This window comes from Phyllostomus hastatus, unplaced genomic scaffold (genome assembly GCF_019186645.2).
Source record: "Phyllostomus hastatus isolate PE091 unplaced genomic scaffold, TTU_PhHast_1.1 phas_contig_40, whole genome shotgun sequence".
Taxonomy (NCBI): domain Eukaryota; kingdom Metazoa; phylum Chordata; class Mammalia; order Chiroptera; family Phyllostomidae; genus Phyllostomus; species Phyllostomus hastatus.
The window spans coordinates 57102090-57120605 of record NW_025333872.1 but is presented as its reverse complement, the minus strand read 5'-3'; the positions used below and the strand labels follow the sequence as shown (position 1 = coordinate 57120605).

The 18516-nt window shown below is 36.9% G+C and overlaps 1 protein-coding gene and 1 pseudogene across 1 annotated transcript in view; one reads left to right on the top strand and one right to left on the bottom strand.

Annotated features, from left to right (window-relative positions):
- Positions 1-18516, bottom strand: part of AFG1L (AFG1 like ATPase) — a 198852-nt gene that overhangs the window by 103479 nt on the left and 76857 nt on the right. The window contains exon 7 of the mRNA XM_045844090.1: positions 2424-2482. Within this exon, the coding sequence (XP_045700046.1) occupies positions 2424-2482 (59 nt within the window). The remainder of the gene's footprint in view (positions 1-2423; positions 2483-18516) is intronic.
- On the top strand, positions 8293-17095 carry LOC123821419 (annotated as a pseudogene).

Here is an 18516-nt window from a genome sequence, read left to right as displayed (position 1 = left end):
GTTTGTGAGCAAAAACGGCCTGACCCCTGTGCCCCACCCTTCCTATTCACCAGATCAGACCCAAGCAACTCTTTTTTTGTTTTCCCCAATGAAAAAAGCCCTCAAAGGGAAACATTTTGCTGATGTGAAAGAGATGAAACAAAAAACAGCAGAAGCACTAAAAGCCATCAAAATTGACAAGTTCACAAACTGTTCTGATCAGTGGGAAAAAAGTCTCTATTAGCTGTATTGCATAATGGAGAGTACTTTGAAGGTGTCTGAAGTTTAAACATGTAAAAATAAATAAACAATTTTTTAATAAATAACTTCCAATATTTTGGGTAAAGATAAAGTCTATTCAACAAATAGTGTTGGGAATATTGGACAGATACATGAGAAAAAATAAAACTAGACCACCTTCTTATACCATACACAAGAATATACTCAAAATGGATTAAAAATTTAAATGCTAGACTTGAAACCATAAAAACCCTAGAAGAAAACAATGGACATTTCTCGTAGCAATATTTTTTTCTGATATACCTCCTTAGGCAAGGGAAACAAAAGAAAACATAAACAAATGAGACTACATCAAACTAAAATGTTTTTGCACAGCAAAAAAAAAAAAACATCAGCAAAATGAAAAGACAACCTACTGAATGGGAAAACATATTCACCAATGATACATCTAATAAGATGTTAATATCCAAAATGTATAAAGAACTTACATAACTCAACACCAAAAAAACCAAACAACCCAATTTAAAAAATGGGCAGAGGACTGGTGTGGCTCAGTTGGTTGGGTGACATCCCACAAAGCAAAAGGCCCCTGGCTCAATTTCCAGTCAGGGCAGATGCTTGGGTTGTGGCCCGGTCCCTGGTTGGGGGTGTGCAAGAGACAACCCATCAATGCTTCTCTCACACATATATGTTTCTTGCCCTCTCTCCCTCCTTCCCCTCTCTCTAAAAATAAATACATAAAATACTTTTTAAAAATGAGCACAGGATCTGAATAGACACTTATCCACAGAGGACATATAGATGACCAAGAGACAAAAGAAAAGATGCTCAATGTCACTAATCATCAGAGAAATGCAAATTAAAACCACAATGAAATATCACCTCACACCTGTCAGAATGACTATTATCAATAAACCAACAAACAACAATAGTTGGCAAGGATGTGGAGAAAAGGGAACCCTACTGCACTATTGATGGGAAAATAAGCCAGTCAGAGACAGACCAATACCATACAATTTCACTTATATGTGGAATCTAATGAATAAAATAAACAAAACAGAAATAGATTCACAGATAAAAAAAAGAAACAAACTTACAACTGTCAGAAGGAAGGGGATTGGGGGTGCTGGGTGAAAAATGTGAAGGGATTAAGAAAAAACAACTCATAGCCCTGACTGGTGTGGCTAGATGGACTGAGGGCCGGCCTGCAGACCAAAAGATTGATAGTTCAATTCCCAGTCAGGGCATAAGCCTGGGTTGCAGGCCCAGTCCCAAACTGGGGGCGTCTGAGAGGCAACCAATCCATGTTTCTCTCCCTCCCTTTCTTCTTCCTTTCCCTTCTCTCTAAAAAAACCAAAAAACTCAGTAACAATGGTATGGTGATTACCAGAGGGAAAAAGTTGTGGCTGAGGGGAGGAGAAGAGGGTAAAGGGGGAATAAATGGCGATGAAAGGGGACTTGACTCTTTCAAGTAGAGTAGTGAACACATAATATTACATACAGAGGATTTATTATAGTACTGTACATCTGAAACCTATATAACTTTATTAACCAATGTCACCCCAATAATTCAATTAAAAAATAAAGTAAAATGTGGAAATGTGAAATAATCATGTAAAAATACTTAAATTAACAGTGAAAAGGGAGGCTATTTATTCTTAATCATACTGTAATGAAGGCTATTTTCAAATCTGCAGTGATGATATACACAAATATTTAAACTATTTATGTGCCTCAACTTGACATAATTTCATGATAACTTGATGGCAATTACATTTAAGTAATATTAGAATATTTCTGTAATAATGTTACTTTAGAATAACAACTTTAATAGTTAGGAAAACATGTTAATGTCCATTAACCTGAAGAAAACAGGAATATTAACCATTTTTTCAGAAATCAATGTATAAGTCTAAATATTCCACTATAATATTTATGAACAGGCTTCAAATAAAAATTTATAAAATGCAAACTATCAAATGTTTCAGTTGGATAACAATTTAGTCTGTATTTTGTAGTTTTTGCTGTGTACACATTAATGAACACTATATAGAAAAGATTATTTTCTCTTTTAGTGTGTTTGACTACTACTACCCAAAACATCTAAAAATTTTGCTTGAATGCTATACCACAGTAATCTCATAAAAGCCCTCAATTATCAATCAATACGACATCAGTCAGCGAACACAAGTGATTTGCCTCACCTTCAGGACAGCTATGAATGGTACAAAGTTAGCTCTTTGGAGTCCATTTTTATAGAGATCTGAAAGGAAAAAATTAGTATTAGCTTTTTACTCAGTCTAAATCATAATGTTAGCTTATATTTTAACCTGGCAAATAAAACTTTCTACTGATAAAAAAAAACAAAGGAGCATAAGAGGAAAAAAATAACTAAAACCGATTTCTATTCTGGTATTACAGAAAATTCATTATATTCTTAATAAGAAAAAACATTAACAATCACAGAAAAATCAAAGGTCATTCAACCAAATTAGCTTTAAATGATAATTAAAAGCAATAAAATAATTTGAAATATATCACAAATGATCATAAGTAATAACCCATCACAATGATATATTTTAAAGTACTTAATATTTGAATATGAAAATTTTACTGGAAAAAGAATCATAGTCTCTTTTTCTCAACATGCAATAAAACTTCTCAGTATACAATTAAAAGTGTGTAATAAGATTAGCCTTTTTATATTAGGCTTTTAAGAAAACCCATCAATAGATAGAATTGTGTGTATTTGCATCAAAATTATATATTTCACAATAAGGTGAAAGACATTGAGGCCAATTTGCTTTAAAAGAAATTATCTAAAAATCAAAACTCTATTCTTAAAGGCTATAAGTTTAATGCAATTATATATCATAAACAGTATTTTATTGCCTTACGGTGATGTTTTACATATATGTATATGTCACAGTCTATGTTCATACACATATAAACACATACATATACACATATATTGCCAAGAGCAAATAAGTGGAAAGAAGCAACAAATTTTAAGCTTTGCATATTTTTCCTTTAAAATGGAGATGGAATATTTTTTCAAGAGGTTGAAATTTTATTACATGCAAAACATTCCATTTAAAGGTTAACTCTATAAAGTAATGAGATTTTTAAAATAAAAGTATTTATAAAAATAGGAACTATAAAAAGTTTTCTGAATAATAAAAAACACAAATTTGCTTATGTGTCTCATATTTTTCTTAAAGTATTGTATTATGGGATCCTTATGCATTCCTTTGTTTAGAGAAAATTTGATAACTAAGAAAGACTTTAACTGCCACATTTACTTATGGAAATAAAATATGGTCATTAGGAAACATTTATTCTCTTTAGAAAAATATTCATCATAACATCATTATAGTGAGGAAAGTATTTGCATAAGCTCTGGTTAATTAAGGACTAGAGGCTTTAAAGCAGTTACACTGAAAATTTTTACTTAGGGATATTATAAAAGGTAATAATGCTGACCAGGCTGTAAGGATTTCAAATTCAAAATGAGATCTTTTCTTTCTTATTAGCAGTAACTTGAATAATTAAAAGAAGTTTAAAGTTACATATTTTTATATCTTCCATAATTACCAAGTTGCTGGGAAAGAAAAGCACTGCTATGTGAGAAGAGTTGACAGCTATGATTGCCAGTAAAGGGTAAAAATTGAAAATAAAATAATTTTAAAATCACAATGTTTATAGCAGCTTTATTCATAATAGCTAAAAACTGCAATTTTGTTTGTTAGACAAAAACTGGATAGCAATCCAAAAGTCCATCATTAGGTAGATGGATAAACAGACTGTGACATATTTATAAAATGAACTACAACTCAGCAATAAGAAAATAAACTATTCATACACACACTCAAAGATGAATCTCAAAATAATTATGCAGAGTAAAAGATGCCAGGCCAAAAAAACATGAGAACATACTGTGTGATTCCATTTATATAAAACTCTAGGAAAAAAAGCCAACTAATCTAGAGTGACAAAAAGCAAATCAGTGGCTACCTGGAAAAGAGGGATGTGGGTCATGGATGGCAGTGAGAGATAAAGAAAGAGATGAGAAAAGTTTGGAGTGTGATAGAAATGTTCATTATATATTTTTAAATTGTATTTATTTTCAGAGAGAGAGGAAAGGAGGGAGGTACAGAGGGAGAGAAACATCAATCAGTTGCCTCTCGCATGCCTCCAACTGGAGACCTGGCCTGCAACCCAGGCATGTGCCCTGACTGGGAATCGAACCTATGAACTTTCAGTTCACAGGCTGGCATTTAATCCACTGAGCTGCACCAGAAGGGCTGAAATGTTCACTATATTGGTTGTGGTAGGTAATGATTTCACAGGTATATACATATGTTAATACTTTCAAAATTGCATCCTCTAAATATGTGCTATTTATTGTATGTCAATTATGACTCAATACGTTTTTTTAAAATTTATTGGGGAAAAACAGAATTAAAACTAAGATATTACACCAATGAAAGTTTATCTATGTTAAAGGTAACCTTTAGTCTTACTCATGGAGTTTTTTTTATGGATATATGTCTCTGAGATGTAATGTAACAAGCATGCAACTTTTAGTTGGCTAATGGCAGAGACAGATGTAAAGGCCAACTGGTAATATTTTTTTTTAATCCTCACCTGAGGACATGCTTATTGATTTTAGAGAGGGGGAAGAGAGGGAGAGAGAGAGAGAAACTTCAATGTGAGATGAGAAAGAAACATTGATAGGTTGCCTCTGATATGCACCCTAACTGGAGACGGAACCTGTAACCTAGGCATCTGCCCTAACCAGGAATCAAACCTGTGACCTTTCAGTCTGTGGGATGATGCCCAAACAAACTTCACTGGCCAGGGCTCACTTGCAGTATTCTTATTTAAAAGATTTCCACTCATCAGTAAAGTTAAATAAGAATAACAGTGCCCTTCTTTCTCTCTGCTGCATAGAATTCCATTGGGTAAATGTACCATGTTTTTTGATCCACTCATTTGCTAATGGGCACTTAGGTTGCTTCCAGCACTTGGCTATTGTAAATTGTGCTGCTATGAACACTGGGGTGCATAGGTTCTTTAGGATTGGTGTTTCAGGGCTCTTAAGGTATAATCCCAGCAGTGGAATTGCTGGGTCACAAGGCAGTTCCATTTTCAGTTTTCTGAGGAAATTCCATACTGTTTTCCAAAGTGGCTGCACCAGTCTGCATTCCCACCAACAGTGCACTAGGGTTCCCTTTTCTCTGCATCCTCTCCAACACTTGTTTGTTGATTTGCTTATGTTGGCCATTCTGGCCAGTATGAGGTGGTATCTCATTGTGGATTTAATTTGCATCTCTCTGATGGCTAGTGATGCTGAGCATCTTTTCATATGTCTCTGGGCCCTCTGTATGTCCTCCTTGGAGAAGTGTCTATTCAAGTCTTTTGCCCATTTTTTAACTGGTTTTTTTGTCTTCCTGGAGTGGAATAGTGTGAGTTCTTTATATATTTTGGAGATCAAACAAACCCTTGTCTGAGGTATCATTGGCAAATATGTTTTCCCAAATAGTTGGTTCTCTTTTCATTTTAATGCAACAGCATGAATGGAACTGGAGGCATTATGCTAAGTGAAATAAGCCAGGCAGTGAGGGACAAATACCATATGATCTCACCTTTAACTGGAACATAATCAACAAAAGAAAAAACAAACAAAATATAACCAGAGACATTGAAATTAAGAACAATCTGACAACAGCCAGAGCGGAGGGGGAGGGGACAGTAGGGAGAAGGGTTTTCAGGAACTACTATAAAGGACACATGGACAAAACCAAGGGGGAGGGTGGAAGCAAGGGAGGGAGGTGGGTTTGGCTGGGGTTAGGGGGAGTGGTGGGGAGAAAATGCAGACAACTGTAATTGAACAGCAATAAAGAAATTTTTTAAAAAAGAATAACAATGCTTTTAAGTCTCTAAGATTTAGTTTTTAAAGGGTTAACTTTTTAAAGAAAAATCAGCCTTTACAAGGATATATAATTTGGCCGTTATGCCCCGAGAAGTATTTTCTAAACAAAATTCTAAACAGAATTCATCTTAAAAACCTTTAGGATTTTATAGGACACTTAAGTGAAAAGGACTGTACTCATTAAATTGAAGAGTTTTTTGCAATTCAAATAATATGGTAATTATCAATGCAATAGATCCATTTCCTGAAATGTTATTTAGCTAACAAAATTTTTAATATTTGTTTAATATTATTTTTCTTAGAAATAAAGATCTTATAATATGTTTATATCAACATTTGTCATTATTTACTGTATGCTATTTTAAAATTCAGCATAAGTTCTTGACCACAGTTTTTTAATGCTCTCTGAACAGAGCTAAAGGAGCTCCTGGTATATATAAGATAGAATAGTGAAATTATGGAACATTCAGTTTTTGAGCTGGATATAAGGACCTCTACATTTGCCACAGTGAATAACTACAATAATACTTACAGATGAAATACATGCAAAGAGGATTTTTTATTTAATCTTTATTGTATTTTTTCCATTACCATTTAGTCTCCTGATGCTCCCCTCCCCACAGCAATCACTACATTGTTGTCCATGAGTCCTTTTTCCTTTTTGCTCAATCATGAACAGGATTTTTAAAGTAATTACAAAGGTCTACAGAAATACTTTGGAAGTGCATATGGATATATAGATATTTTCCTTGAAAATCCAAGTGTCAAAACCATCAGGGTGAAATAAATGCTTATTTATAAAAATACTTATCAGTTTAGAGTAAGGAAAACATTTCAGACAGGCAAGGAAAAGGAGTTTCCCTATAAATGAATACAAAATAGTTATACACCTTCATGAACCAATTTGATTTATCCTTCCAGAGACTGTTCTTTTATAGAAGATATAGACATACAGATGGTCAATAGACATACAAAAAGATGCTCAATGTCACTAACCATCAGAGAAATGCAAATTAAAACCACAATGAAATATCATCTCACACCAGTCAGAACAGCTGTCATCAATAAATCAACAAACAACAAGTGCTGGTGAAGGTGTAGAAAAAGGAAAACCCTTTTGCACTGTTGGTGGGAATGCAGACTGGTTCAGCCACTATGGGAAGCAGTATGGAGATACCTCAAAAAATTAAAAATGGACCTGCCTTTTCGTCCAGCAATCCCACTTCTGGGAATATATCCAAAGGAACCCAAAACACTAATTCAAAAGAACATAAGCACCCCTGTGTTCATTGCAGTGTTATTTACCATCACCAAGATATGGAAGTGGCCCAAGTGTCCATTAGTAGATGAGTGGATAAAGCAACTATGAGACACTTACACAATGGAATACTACTTGGCTATAAAAAGGAAGAAAATTTTACCCTTTGTGACAGTGTGGATCAACCTGGAAAACATGCTGAGTGAAATAAGCCAGTCAGAGAAATATACCAGATGATTTCACTCATATGTGGAATCTAATGAGAAAACTGAACTAACAAGGAAAAATGGGAACAGACTCATAAACGGAGAGCAGATGACAGCCGGGAGGGGGTTAGGGAATAGAGGGATGGAGCAAAAAGGAAAAAGGACTCATGGACATGGACAACAATGTAGCGATTGTATCCCCTTGCTGGGGGTACAAGGGGACTAAAAGGTAATAAAAAATACAGTAAAGACTAAATTTTAAATAAATAAGTAAATAAATAAATTAATTAAATGGTACCTTAAGACCATTTAAGTAGTAACAGCTACTTAGCTTCTTTTTACAAAAATTAATTGGAGTTCAAACAGTATATTATTAAATCTGTAGATCATATATCTAATTAAATGCTCCCACTTGATGGTGTTTAGGTTTATATTCAATTGAACATACATTTATAATTTCCTACTATATGTCTGAAGTAAATGATAAAGACAAAAGATAAATAATAATTAAAAGAAGGAACTAAGATTTACAGAATGCATCCTAGATAAAAAAAAATGCTTTGTTGTTGAACTGATCTAAGGCTCAAAATTATTTTCCACAAACCATCGAATACTTGCGTACCTACAACCGTAATCCCTACCAGGCACACTGCAGCATCAGTCATTGCCCAGGAATGCGGGATGCAGGCCCACTGCTGCCAGGAACTGAGGAAGGAAAAGCCGAGCTCAGCAAAAGCATGCTCGTGTGCGGCTGCGGGGACCAGCTGTGCATGACTCAATTTAATCTGACATTAAGAAACCCATACTAACATTCATGTTGTCATTGTTTCTATGGTTTATATTTTTGCATCAACTTATTTTCTATCTTTATTTAAATTGTATCTTGATATTTTTTAGTTCATTTTGTTCATCTCTACATTTTTTATAATGTTTAGTTTAACATTTAATATTTAGGTTTGTGGTTTTGTTTTCTTTTTGTTCTTCTCTTTGTTTCCTGTCCTTCTTTTCCTACCTAGTTTGAATTACTTGAATATATTTTTAAATTCCTTTTCAATTTGTCGATTAGCCTTATCTTATTTTAGTTGTTCTAAGGATTACAATGTACATCCTTAACTTTTCATCTGCTTGGAATTAATATCATACTACTTTACAAAAGCAATGTAGATACCTTATATCCATATAAGTCCAGCTAGACTCTTCACTTAATGCTATAGGTGTCATATGCATCATACCTATATACATAATAATCCCCATAAGACAATATTCTAATGTCACATAAAACAATCATTTCTATTTTTAAAAAATTAAGAGGAAATACTGGTTGTTTATTTTTATCCTAATATTTACCATTTCTCCTGCTCTTTATTTCTTTTTGAGGATTCAAGTGTATATTTGCTGTCACTTCCTTTCTACCTAAAGAACTTCTTTTAGAATATCTTATAGTGACTTCTGGTCAAGATGGAGGCATAGCTAGGCACACTTTGCCTCCTCGCTCAACCATGGAAAGAAATACAACCAGATCTCAAAAACAATTAACACCTAGAACCAACAGAAAATCGAGCTGTAGAGAAGTTTGACAACCAAGGATTTAAAGAAGCCACACTCATCCAGAAGGGTAGGAGGGGCAGAGTTACAAAGATGGGGCAGAGAGGGGTGTGGTGCTGACAAGCAGCAGCAATGGTGGCAGCAGAACAGAAAGTCCCACATTCACACACAGGATAAAAATCAGGAGGGATACCCTAGGAGCTAGCAATCCCAGCCCCAAGCCAGACTACACTGCCCAGGGTTCCAGCACCAGGAAGATAAACCCCCATTACCTCTGACAATAAAAATCAGTGGGGGCAGGGGCAGCAGAAGAAATTGCAGGATTTTTGCCATTTAAAGTACCTGCGTGGTCTCAGAATCTATGCAAACCCCAGGGCATTCATTAGCTGGAGGGGGCCATCACATACAGGAAGTGGGTAAAGTGACTGGAAATGGAGCAAGTGCCAGGCGGACCGCTGGAGGGCAGGCAGTGGCAATGTCCCCTCTCTGCCCACCCTGACACAAATGGAGCCACAGTGAAGCAGGTTGCTCCGCCCTAGCCATTACCTAAGGTTTTGCCCAACACAATTTAGAGGTGGGCATACTAAGACAGGGAGTAAAAGCACCTCTACCTAATACACAGAAACAAACACTGGGAAGCTGCCAAATTGAGGAGGCAAAGAAATGAAAGAACACTTACAAATGAAAGAACAGAATAAAACCCCAGAAAAAAGAACTAAACAAAATGAAGATAACCAACCTATCAGATGCAGAATTCAAAAGACTGGCGATCAGGATGCTCAGAGAATTCATTGAGTATGGCAAAAAAATAAAGGAAGAAATGAAGGTTAAACAAAGTGAAGTAAAGGAAAATATACAGAGAACAAACAGTGAAGGGAAGGAACCTGGGACTGAAATCAACGATTTGGAACAAAAGGAAGAAATAAACATTCAACCAGAACAGAAAGAAAAAACAAGAACCTAAAACAAACAAGAATAGGCTTAGGAACCTCCGAGACAACTTTAAATGACCGAACACCTGAACTATAGGGATGCCAGAAGTTGAAGAGGAAGAGCAAGAAATTGAAAACTTATTTGAAAAAATAGTGAAATAAAACTTCCTTAATTTGGTGAAAGAAATAGACATGGAAGTCCAGGAAGCACAGAAAGTCCCAAACAAGTTGGACCCAAAGAGGGCCATACCAAGACACATCATAATTAAAATACCAAAGGTTAAAGATAAAGAGAGAATCTTAAAAGTAGCAAGACAAAAGCAGAGAGTTACCTACAAAGGAGTTCCCATAAGACTATCAGCTGATTTCTCAAAAGAAACCTTGTAGGCATGAAAGAACTGGCAAGAAGTATTCAAAGTGATGAAAATGAAGGACCTACACCCTAGATTACCCTATTCAGCAAAGCTATCATTTAGAATGGAAGGGCAGACAAAATGCTTCTCAGATAAGGTCAAGTTAAAGGAGGTCATCACCAAGCCCTTATATGTAATATTAAAGGGACTTATTTTAGAAAAAGAAGATAAAAACCATGAACAATAAAATAACAAACTCACAACTATCAACAACTGAATCTATAAAACAAACAAACAAACTAAACAAACAACCAGAACAGGAACGGAATCATAGACATAAAGATCATTTGGAGGGTTATCAGCTGGGAGGGTGAATGGGGAGAATGGGGGAAATGGCGCAGAGATTAAGAAGTATAAATGGTAGGTATAAAACAAATGGGGGGATGTTAAGAATAGTACAGGAAAGGGAGAAGCCAAAAAACTTACATGCACAACCCATGAACAGGAACTAAGGGGGCAGGAATTGTCAGAGGGAAGAGGGGGTACTGGGCAGAGAGCAGCAAAGGGGGAAAATTGGGACAATTGTAAGAGCATGATCAATTAAATATACTTTTAAAAAGAACATCTTGTAGTGCAGGTCTGAGGTGATGAATTCTTTTAATTTTCTTTGATCTCAGGTCTTTATTTTGTCTTCATTCTTGAAGGAAATTTTCATTGGATGTAAAATTCTGGGTTGATCAATTTCCCCCCAAAATTTTAAAGATGTTTTTACACTGTCTCTGGCTTCCATATTTTCTAAAGGAAGTCATCAAAATCTATTCATTGTTTCCCATTAATTAACATGTTATTTTGCTCAGGTTGCTTTCTAGATTTTTTCTTTACCTTGAGTTTCTGGCAATTTTACTACAATGTGCCTAAGCAAGGTTTTCATGTATTTATTCTGCTTGAAGTTCATTGAGCTTCTTGGATCTGTAAATTTATGTCTTCTCCCAGATTGGAAAATTTTCAGTCATTATCTCTTCAGAAGTTTTTGTACCCCATTATCTCTCCTTGCCTTCTGGGATTCCAATGAGAAATATGTGAGAATGCCTGTTATGGTTCTACAAATTGTTAAGGATGTGCTTCTTTTCTTCTGTCATCTTCTCTCTATTCTTCACATTGAATAACTTCAGGCTCTCTGGCTTCTTGCTCTGTTATCTCCATCCTTATCAAGTGAACTTTCATTGAAGATACTGCCTTTTTTAGTTCTAGAATTTAAATTTGGGTTTTTTCTTGACTTCTATTTCTCTGCTGAGAATTTCCTATCTTTTCATTCACTGGGAACATATTTTCTTTACCTCATTTCCCCAACAATTATAGTTACAATTATTTCTTTAAAGTCCTTGTCTGCTAATTCCAATACATGAGTCATATTGGGGTTGGTTTCTGTTCATTGTTTTTTCTCTTGAGGATAAATCCTATTTTTCTCATTCTTCACTTAGGTATTATATCCTGGACCTTCTGGATTCTGTTTGATTTCCTGAAGAGTGTTAATATTTCTGTTTGAGCAGGAAATTGCCCTGATTGGACTCAAACTACAAACTCAAATCTCAGATCAGTTCCCTTAGGTGGCTTGTAGTCTACGCTATAAACATATGGGTCAGAGATCAGTCAGAGATTTGGTCAGGATTTATACACAGAATTTTGGATTATATCAATCTAGTTGTCTCTGGGATTCACTTCTCATTTGTAAGCCAGTAGTGCTTGCCCCAAACTCTGACAGATGGATGAGCCAGATGAATGGAAGTTTTCAATGATAATTTCATACACCTAATGTGGCACTAACTTTACCTGCCCTAAAGATAATAGCCATTTAAAGAACAGGAAATTCTCTCCATTTTGGACACACTTTCAAATTCTGTCTCCCTTCTAGAATGTGCCTGCCTTTTTCTACTCTCTAGGACTTTCATATGTTATAAATTTTGTCCAAAATTTATTATTGCTGTCTGTAGGAAGGCCATTCAGCTAGGAGCTTATTCATACATACCAGAAGTTTTACATTCTAATAGAGGAATTTAACCCATTTATATTTACTGTCACTGACATACCTGATCTTGTTTCATGCTTTCTATTCATACATTTTGCTGTTTCTTCTATTTTCTAACTTTTGCTGTAAGAAATATTTTTTGTTGATCTTTTGGGTTTTTTCCTAGTAATTTAAAAAGTAGTAGGCATGCCCTGACTGGTGTGGCTCATATGGCTGTCTGTGAATCAAAGGGTCACCAGTTCAATTCCTCATCAGGGCACATGCCTGGGTTGCAGGCCAGGTCGCCAGTAGGGAGCATGCATAAGCCAACCACGCACTGATGTTTCTCTCCCTCTCTTTCTCCCTCCCTTCCCCTCTCTCTAAAACTAAATAAATAAAATCTTTTTTAAAAAGTAGTAAGCATATCTTAAATTCTGAAGTACTTTGCTGTATATTTCCCTAGTTACTAGTGCCACAAATGATGACACTGTCACTCAGGATTTGTAAACTCTCTGTCCAAGGGGAACAAAGTTTGTAAATATATAAGCAAGCACTAACTGCAAATATTTATTTACATTTAATTCACTATTCTAATTAGTTTTCTTATTTCAAGCATTTCTTTTTTAATAAGTTCACATTAAGACCTCATTCCTCCATGGAATTTATTTACTTTTGTTCATCATTTTATTTTCTTTGTATTTCTACATACTAGCAGAACTTCTTAAATTGCTTTCCTACATCATTAATTTCATTTTCTTTAGGTTACACTCTACACTTTAGTGCTTCTAATACTGATTTTTATTGACTTAATCTCTTTCCTATCTCATTTAGCTTTCTTTTACTTCATCTGATTTCTTAGTAAAAAAATTTTCAACTTAATCTGCTGTCTTCTCTCAGCTTAGATCTTCTACATCAGAGTCTATATTTTCCTGATTTTTAAAGAATACAAAATGGAAATGTTCTAACACTTCTCCTTCCTACTTATTTTTCCTGTATTAGGGTGTTTTTCCCCCATAACCTTGAAAAAGGAGTGGTATGACTAATCCTGGTGAACCCCTGCTAGTCAAGACATATGGCTTGTCCTTGGTCCCCTCACTATCACACACTTGTTCCTATAACTTGTGTGCTCTGTAATTCAATGTTAAAAAGTGATAGTTGGCATCTTTAGCTTTTTCATCTTGTAGTAAAAAATACCAGTGTCCCTATGAAACATAACTCTTACTTTGAACTGATATACACATATTTGGTATCATATTAAGATACTATCCATCTATTTTTATTTTATGATGAAATTCTATCAAGAAAGATGTTGAATTATGCCAAATGCTATTTCAGTTTTTATGTTGAACATCACTGATTATTTTCCCTAGAAGTATTAATATGATAAATTATATAGGGTGGGGCAAAACTGGGTTTATAGTTGTTCATATGGAAAATAATACAATAATTAATCAATAATAATACAAGAATAAACTCTGTGTTTCATGTACTAAAAAACTGTAAGCCTACTTTTGCCCACCCTGTATTAGGTTGTGCGTGTGTATATGTAACTGTTAGCCAACTTTCTGGTGATATCCAGTCTTTTATTAACTACATATATGCTGCCCTAAGAAAAGATCACATAGTATTGTTGCCTGATAATCTAAGTGATACAGGATTATTCTTGGACATTCTAATGCTATCTGTAGCATTGTAATTGTAATAAATAGTATATTTAAAACAAGAAAGTCCAGAATGCACTGTTCTCACAATTCTTCTAGACAAGTCAATAGACTTTTTCTTTTTAGCACTTTGCATTTTACTATCAAAGAGGCATAGTCATTTTAACTTACATATTTTACTTGCCATAAAAATGTGTTCTTATTTTTTATTGAATAAGTTCTTAAATTTAATGATTAATTTCACTTTTTCATTAATTTAATCTAATAGTCTGTTATTAATTTACTGTTAGGATTTCCATAAACTTAACATGTATACTATTTTTCCTATTAGAATATCATGGGATTAACAAATCTTGTTTCAGAACCTAAGAATATATGAAGAATATATGTATGTATATATATGTGCTAATCATATGTGTATGAGTTTTTAATTGTGGATTTTTATTTCTGGCTCTTCTAATGACCTCACAATATAATCTTTCAAAAGTAAAAATAATGGTATATATGTGTATATACCATATAAAGTATTTACATAAATGACATAATTGCTAAATAAATCATTTACTTGAGATTTTATTAAAAAAATTGAATACAAACTATCTCTAGATATATTTCATCTGAAAAGTTGCCAGCAATTTCCCATCCTGGATGGGAAATTTTTGCTCTTTTCACTCTCCGTATGGATCTGATACAAGATCCTTTCTAATTCAAGTTAAAGGGCCTTAAGCAGATTATCCTAGAAAATGTAAAATAGTAGCACTACAAATGTTGTGGTAGAGAGGTTGTTTAAGATATACTAAACATATTTTGAGTTTCCAGGAAAGTAAGAAAATTCTTAGAGCCCACCAAACAAAGAAGCTGGAAACTCAAGGAGTCATCATGAGCTGACCCTGGTTTGGGGTTTTAACAAACATGGTGTACACAGGTCAAAGCCATGGACCCAAGCAAGGGAGGAATCAGAATTTAGGACTAGAAAAAACAGGGACATACAGGCAGTCACTCTTTGGTGCCTTACTCCCTTCACCCTCTCAAACAGTGCTTCCCTTTCTTCTCGTCTGCAGGACTCTCCAAGGCCAACTCCCACCACACCTATTTTCTCTTCTACATTTCTAAATTCTGATGCTGCTTTTACTTGCTTGTCAATTTTTGTCTATTAAAATTATGTATTACTTAATGTTTCTAATCATTTTCTATTAAATTTAATAATTTGTTTACAAATTGACAAGTTATTAGCAGATAAAAGATTAGGGTGTGATTGTTAACCTCCATCAACAACAACCCGCATTCTTCTCCATGACATTGATGCAATAAAACTAGAAATGGAGGGAATGAGATGAATGACTTGTTAAAAATTTAAACAGAGATGCTAAAGGATTAATGGAGGAAGAAAAAAATGCATGCACCTCTGTTACTGAAACCAATCAGTAGGGGAAGGGGGCTCCTACTGCTTGCCACCTACTAGGCAAATCCCCAAAGACAGAATACGGTTGAAAAGAAGGGAATCTTTTATTTAATGGCAAGTTTCTGTCTAAAATATCTCACTAACAACAGTGAGGGGAAAGGAAAAGTCAGAGTATGACATCAAAAATAGCTATTTAAATATCTGTCATTACAACTACTACATAGGTTCAAGACTGAAAATAACACAAGAACAAAAATCTGTTCACAGGGCTATCATCACCAAGGTCTTTGGAAATAATGGCAAGTTTCTGCTTCAAAGCCTGTTCCCTCTAAGACACCCAAAGAAAAATCACCCTGTCACCCTCTGTCAGCTTGGTTCAAGGTTGCACCAGGATCCTCTTTTCCCACCCAAAGTATCATAAATGTAGGTGGCGTAGCTGGTCTCCAGTCACTGTCCAGCTTCAAGCATCTTTTGGAGTCTGTGCCCCCAAGCCTCTGCTCACAGGCCTGCACTGGCCGCCACTGTTGGCAGGCCCACTGGCAGCCACTGCCACAGCCCCCCACGGGTGGGGGTGGGGGAAGAACCAACTGACTTTTTGCTTTCTTCACTCTCCCTTTCAAAAGTCCTCTCCCAGAATCCCATGCATGCCAGAAAGCCAGTGGGAGTGTCCAGCTTTCCAACTAATGAAGGCCAGTGTTGGCCACATTTGCCTTTGCTCCTCTTGGGGCAGCCATTTTCAGCAAGGGAGTCACCCATGTGCAGTTCAAACCCCTCACCCATTGGGTGGGGAGTTGTCCACCATTACATTCCACACCGGTCAATATCTTCTGGACCTCTAACTTGCAATTTTTTCTGTTTTTATTGAACAATAGGCACCACCACCTTCCCAGATGTATAAGCCAGAAATTTAGAAACTGTCCTTTTCCATTTCAATATCCAACCTAGATGGAAGTGGCAGGGTACTCAGGATCGATAACAGGTTAATATCAGCAGTGCCAAAGCTAAGCTCCACCACACAGCCAGCGTTGTGCAGCCTGCAGCATCTGCATCCTGAATCCAGACCATCACTGATGGCCGCTGCATAGGATTTCACAACCACCGGCCCTTCCTGTGCAGGCTGCTTTGGTCTGCAGGCATCCTGCTCCACGTCTCTGTGCTGCTGGGCACTGCCCTGTCAACCCTGCTGCAGCCCACTTGCCCCCCACCCTGGATCCCCCCTCCTCTGACCTGGCTGACAGGCTAGGGACCCTGCCGCAGTTCACCCTGACTTTTGTGACTGACGTGTGTGGCAGGTGCACTGTTACATGGGGCTCAGCTGCTCTGCAGGAAGCTGCTCCTTTGGAACCAGACCACATGGGATGGGCTCCAAGCCAGCACTCGGACACCATGGGCCCCCCACCACAACCTGCAGGTAGTCCTGGGGCCCTGCTGGATTCTCATCTGGCTCTGGACCTTCCTGACCTCCCAGTTGCCTGGGGACAGAATTACCTTGCAGCACACAGCTGTGGGACTCATGGCTTCTGACTCCAGGAAGAACCAAAGCTGTACAGGGAGGGGAAGCAGGAAAGGAGGCTCATAACTCATTTCAGTCCCAACCCTAGCCTCAGGAGGAGGCCAGGTGATAATGTCTACTTTCAGCAACTCCAGCCCCATCCTTGGCCTTGCCCCTGAAAAGCTTGGACTCCTAGTATGTAGAGGTTGGGCACTTCGACTCTGCCTCTATCAGTGACCCACAAGTGCTCAGCCAGTCTGGCGCCCCTTTGCCAGATTAACAAAATGGTCACTTGGTTCTTGGCCTCCTTCATCTTTGTGGGTTTCTGGTCCCTCACTATTGTCCAGGTTCTTCTGATCGTCATGTGTAGGAACTGCAAAACATCTGAACACATGAGAGGACAGGTCTCTGTCTCTTGTGGCCTTGATGGGGTGGGGGTGGGGAACCAGCAGCCAAGGCAGCATGCAGTAACTCAGGGCATTAGAATGCCAGCTTCTTTTCCAGCTTCAGTGCTTTCTAGTTAGAAGCATTGCCACAACAAGTTCATTGAACCTCCCTCCAGCTAACCTGGTAGGTACACTGGGCAGCTCTTAGGTAGGTAAAAAAGCAAAGCTCTAAGAGTTGATGTGATAAGATCATTAGGTAGTAAATGGAGGAGTCAGGATTTGAACAAAGATCTTTGTGTTTTCTCCTTCATCCTTGCATGGCTAGGGAGGACAGTGGAACAATAAAGGCAGAGTGCGGTGTTCAAGCATCTGTGATGAGTGGTGCTACTCTCCTCCTCTGAGGGCTCTTTAGGAGCTTCTTAAAACATTTTTATTTAAATATAGTAGCTAAAGTTAAATGTAGGAGGTTTAACACATGTACTTATCTCTGCTTCCTCTTAAAATCTAAAGTTATAGTAAAGATATAAAGATATAAATTTACCAGGAGAAAAAAAATAGGGAGACAGCAGTAAACCAAACAGCCTGGCATTTTGAAAGATGGAAAGTAAATGGGGGCTCATTTACTCTCTTAGCAGAGAAGCAGAAATTCAAAGTAAGTGTTCCCAGAAGAAGGTCCAAGAGGCAGCCAAATGGTGCCCCAGAACCCTGGAGAGGCTCAGGTATTTCACCAACACCATGGAGAACAAGGTTTAGGGGTGGACACTAGGAACTAATCCAAAGTCTATGAGGGACAGATAGGTTGCCCCTTCCCCCAGGACTCACCCTAAGCCTTTCAGCCAAGCAGCTATCTCTCTGGGGTGGAGGTGGGGCTATTCCAAAAACATCGGGGTCTCAGGGGCACTGGAGAGAGTAGGGGTGAGGGGCTGGACCAAAAATAGGGTTAAGTGAAAGTCTGCAGATGCTGCTTGAGTGGTGGGTCCTCCAGTGACATGGCAGGTTTGTCCCCCAGGAACCCTCAGAGAAGCCCACCCTACTGGCAGGTTCTGCCCATGCCGAAAGGTTTGAGCTGCTACGATCTTTCTCCCCAAATGGCATGCTCTATTACTATTTTTTAACTGCACT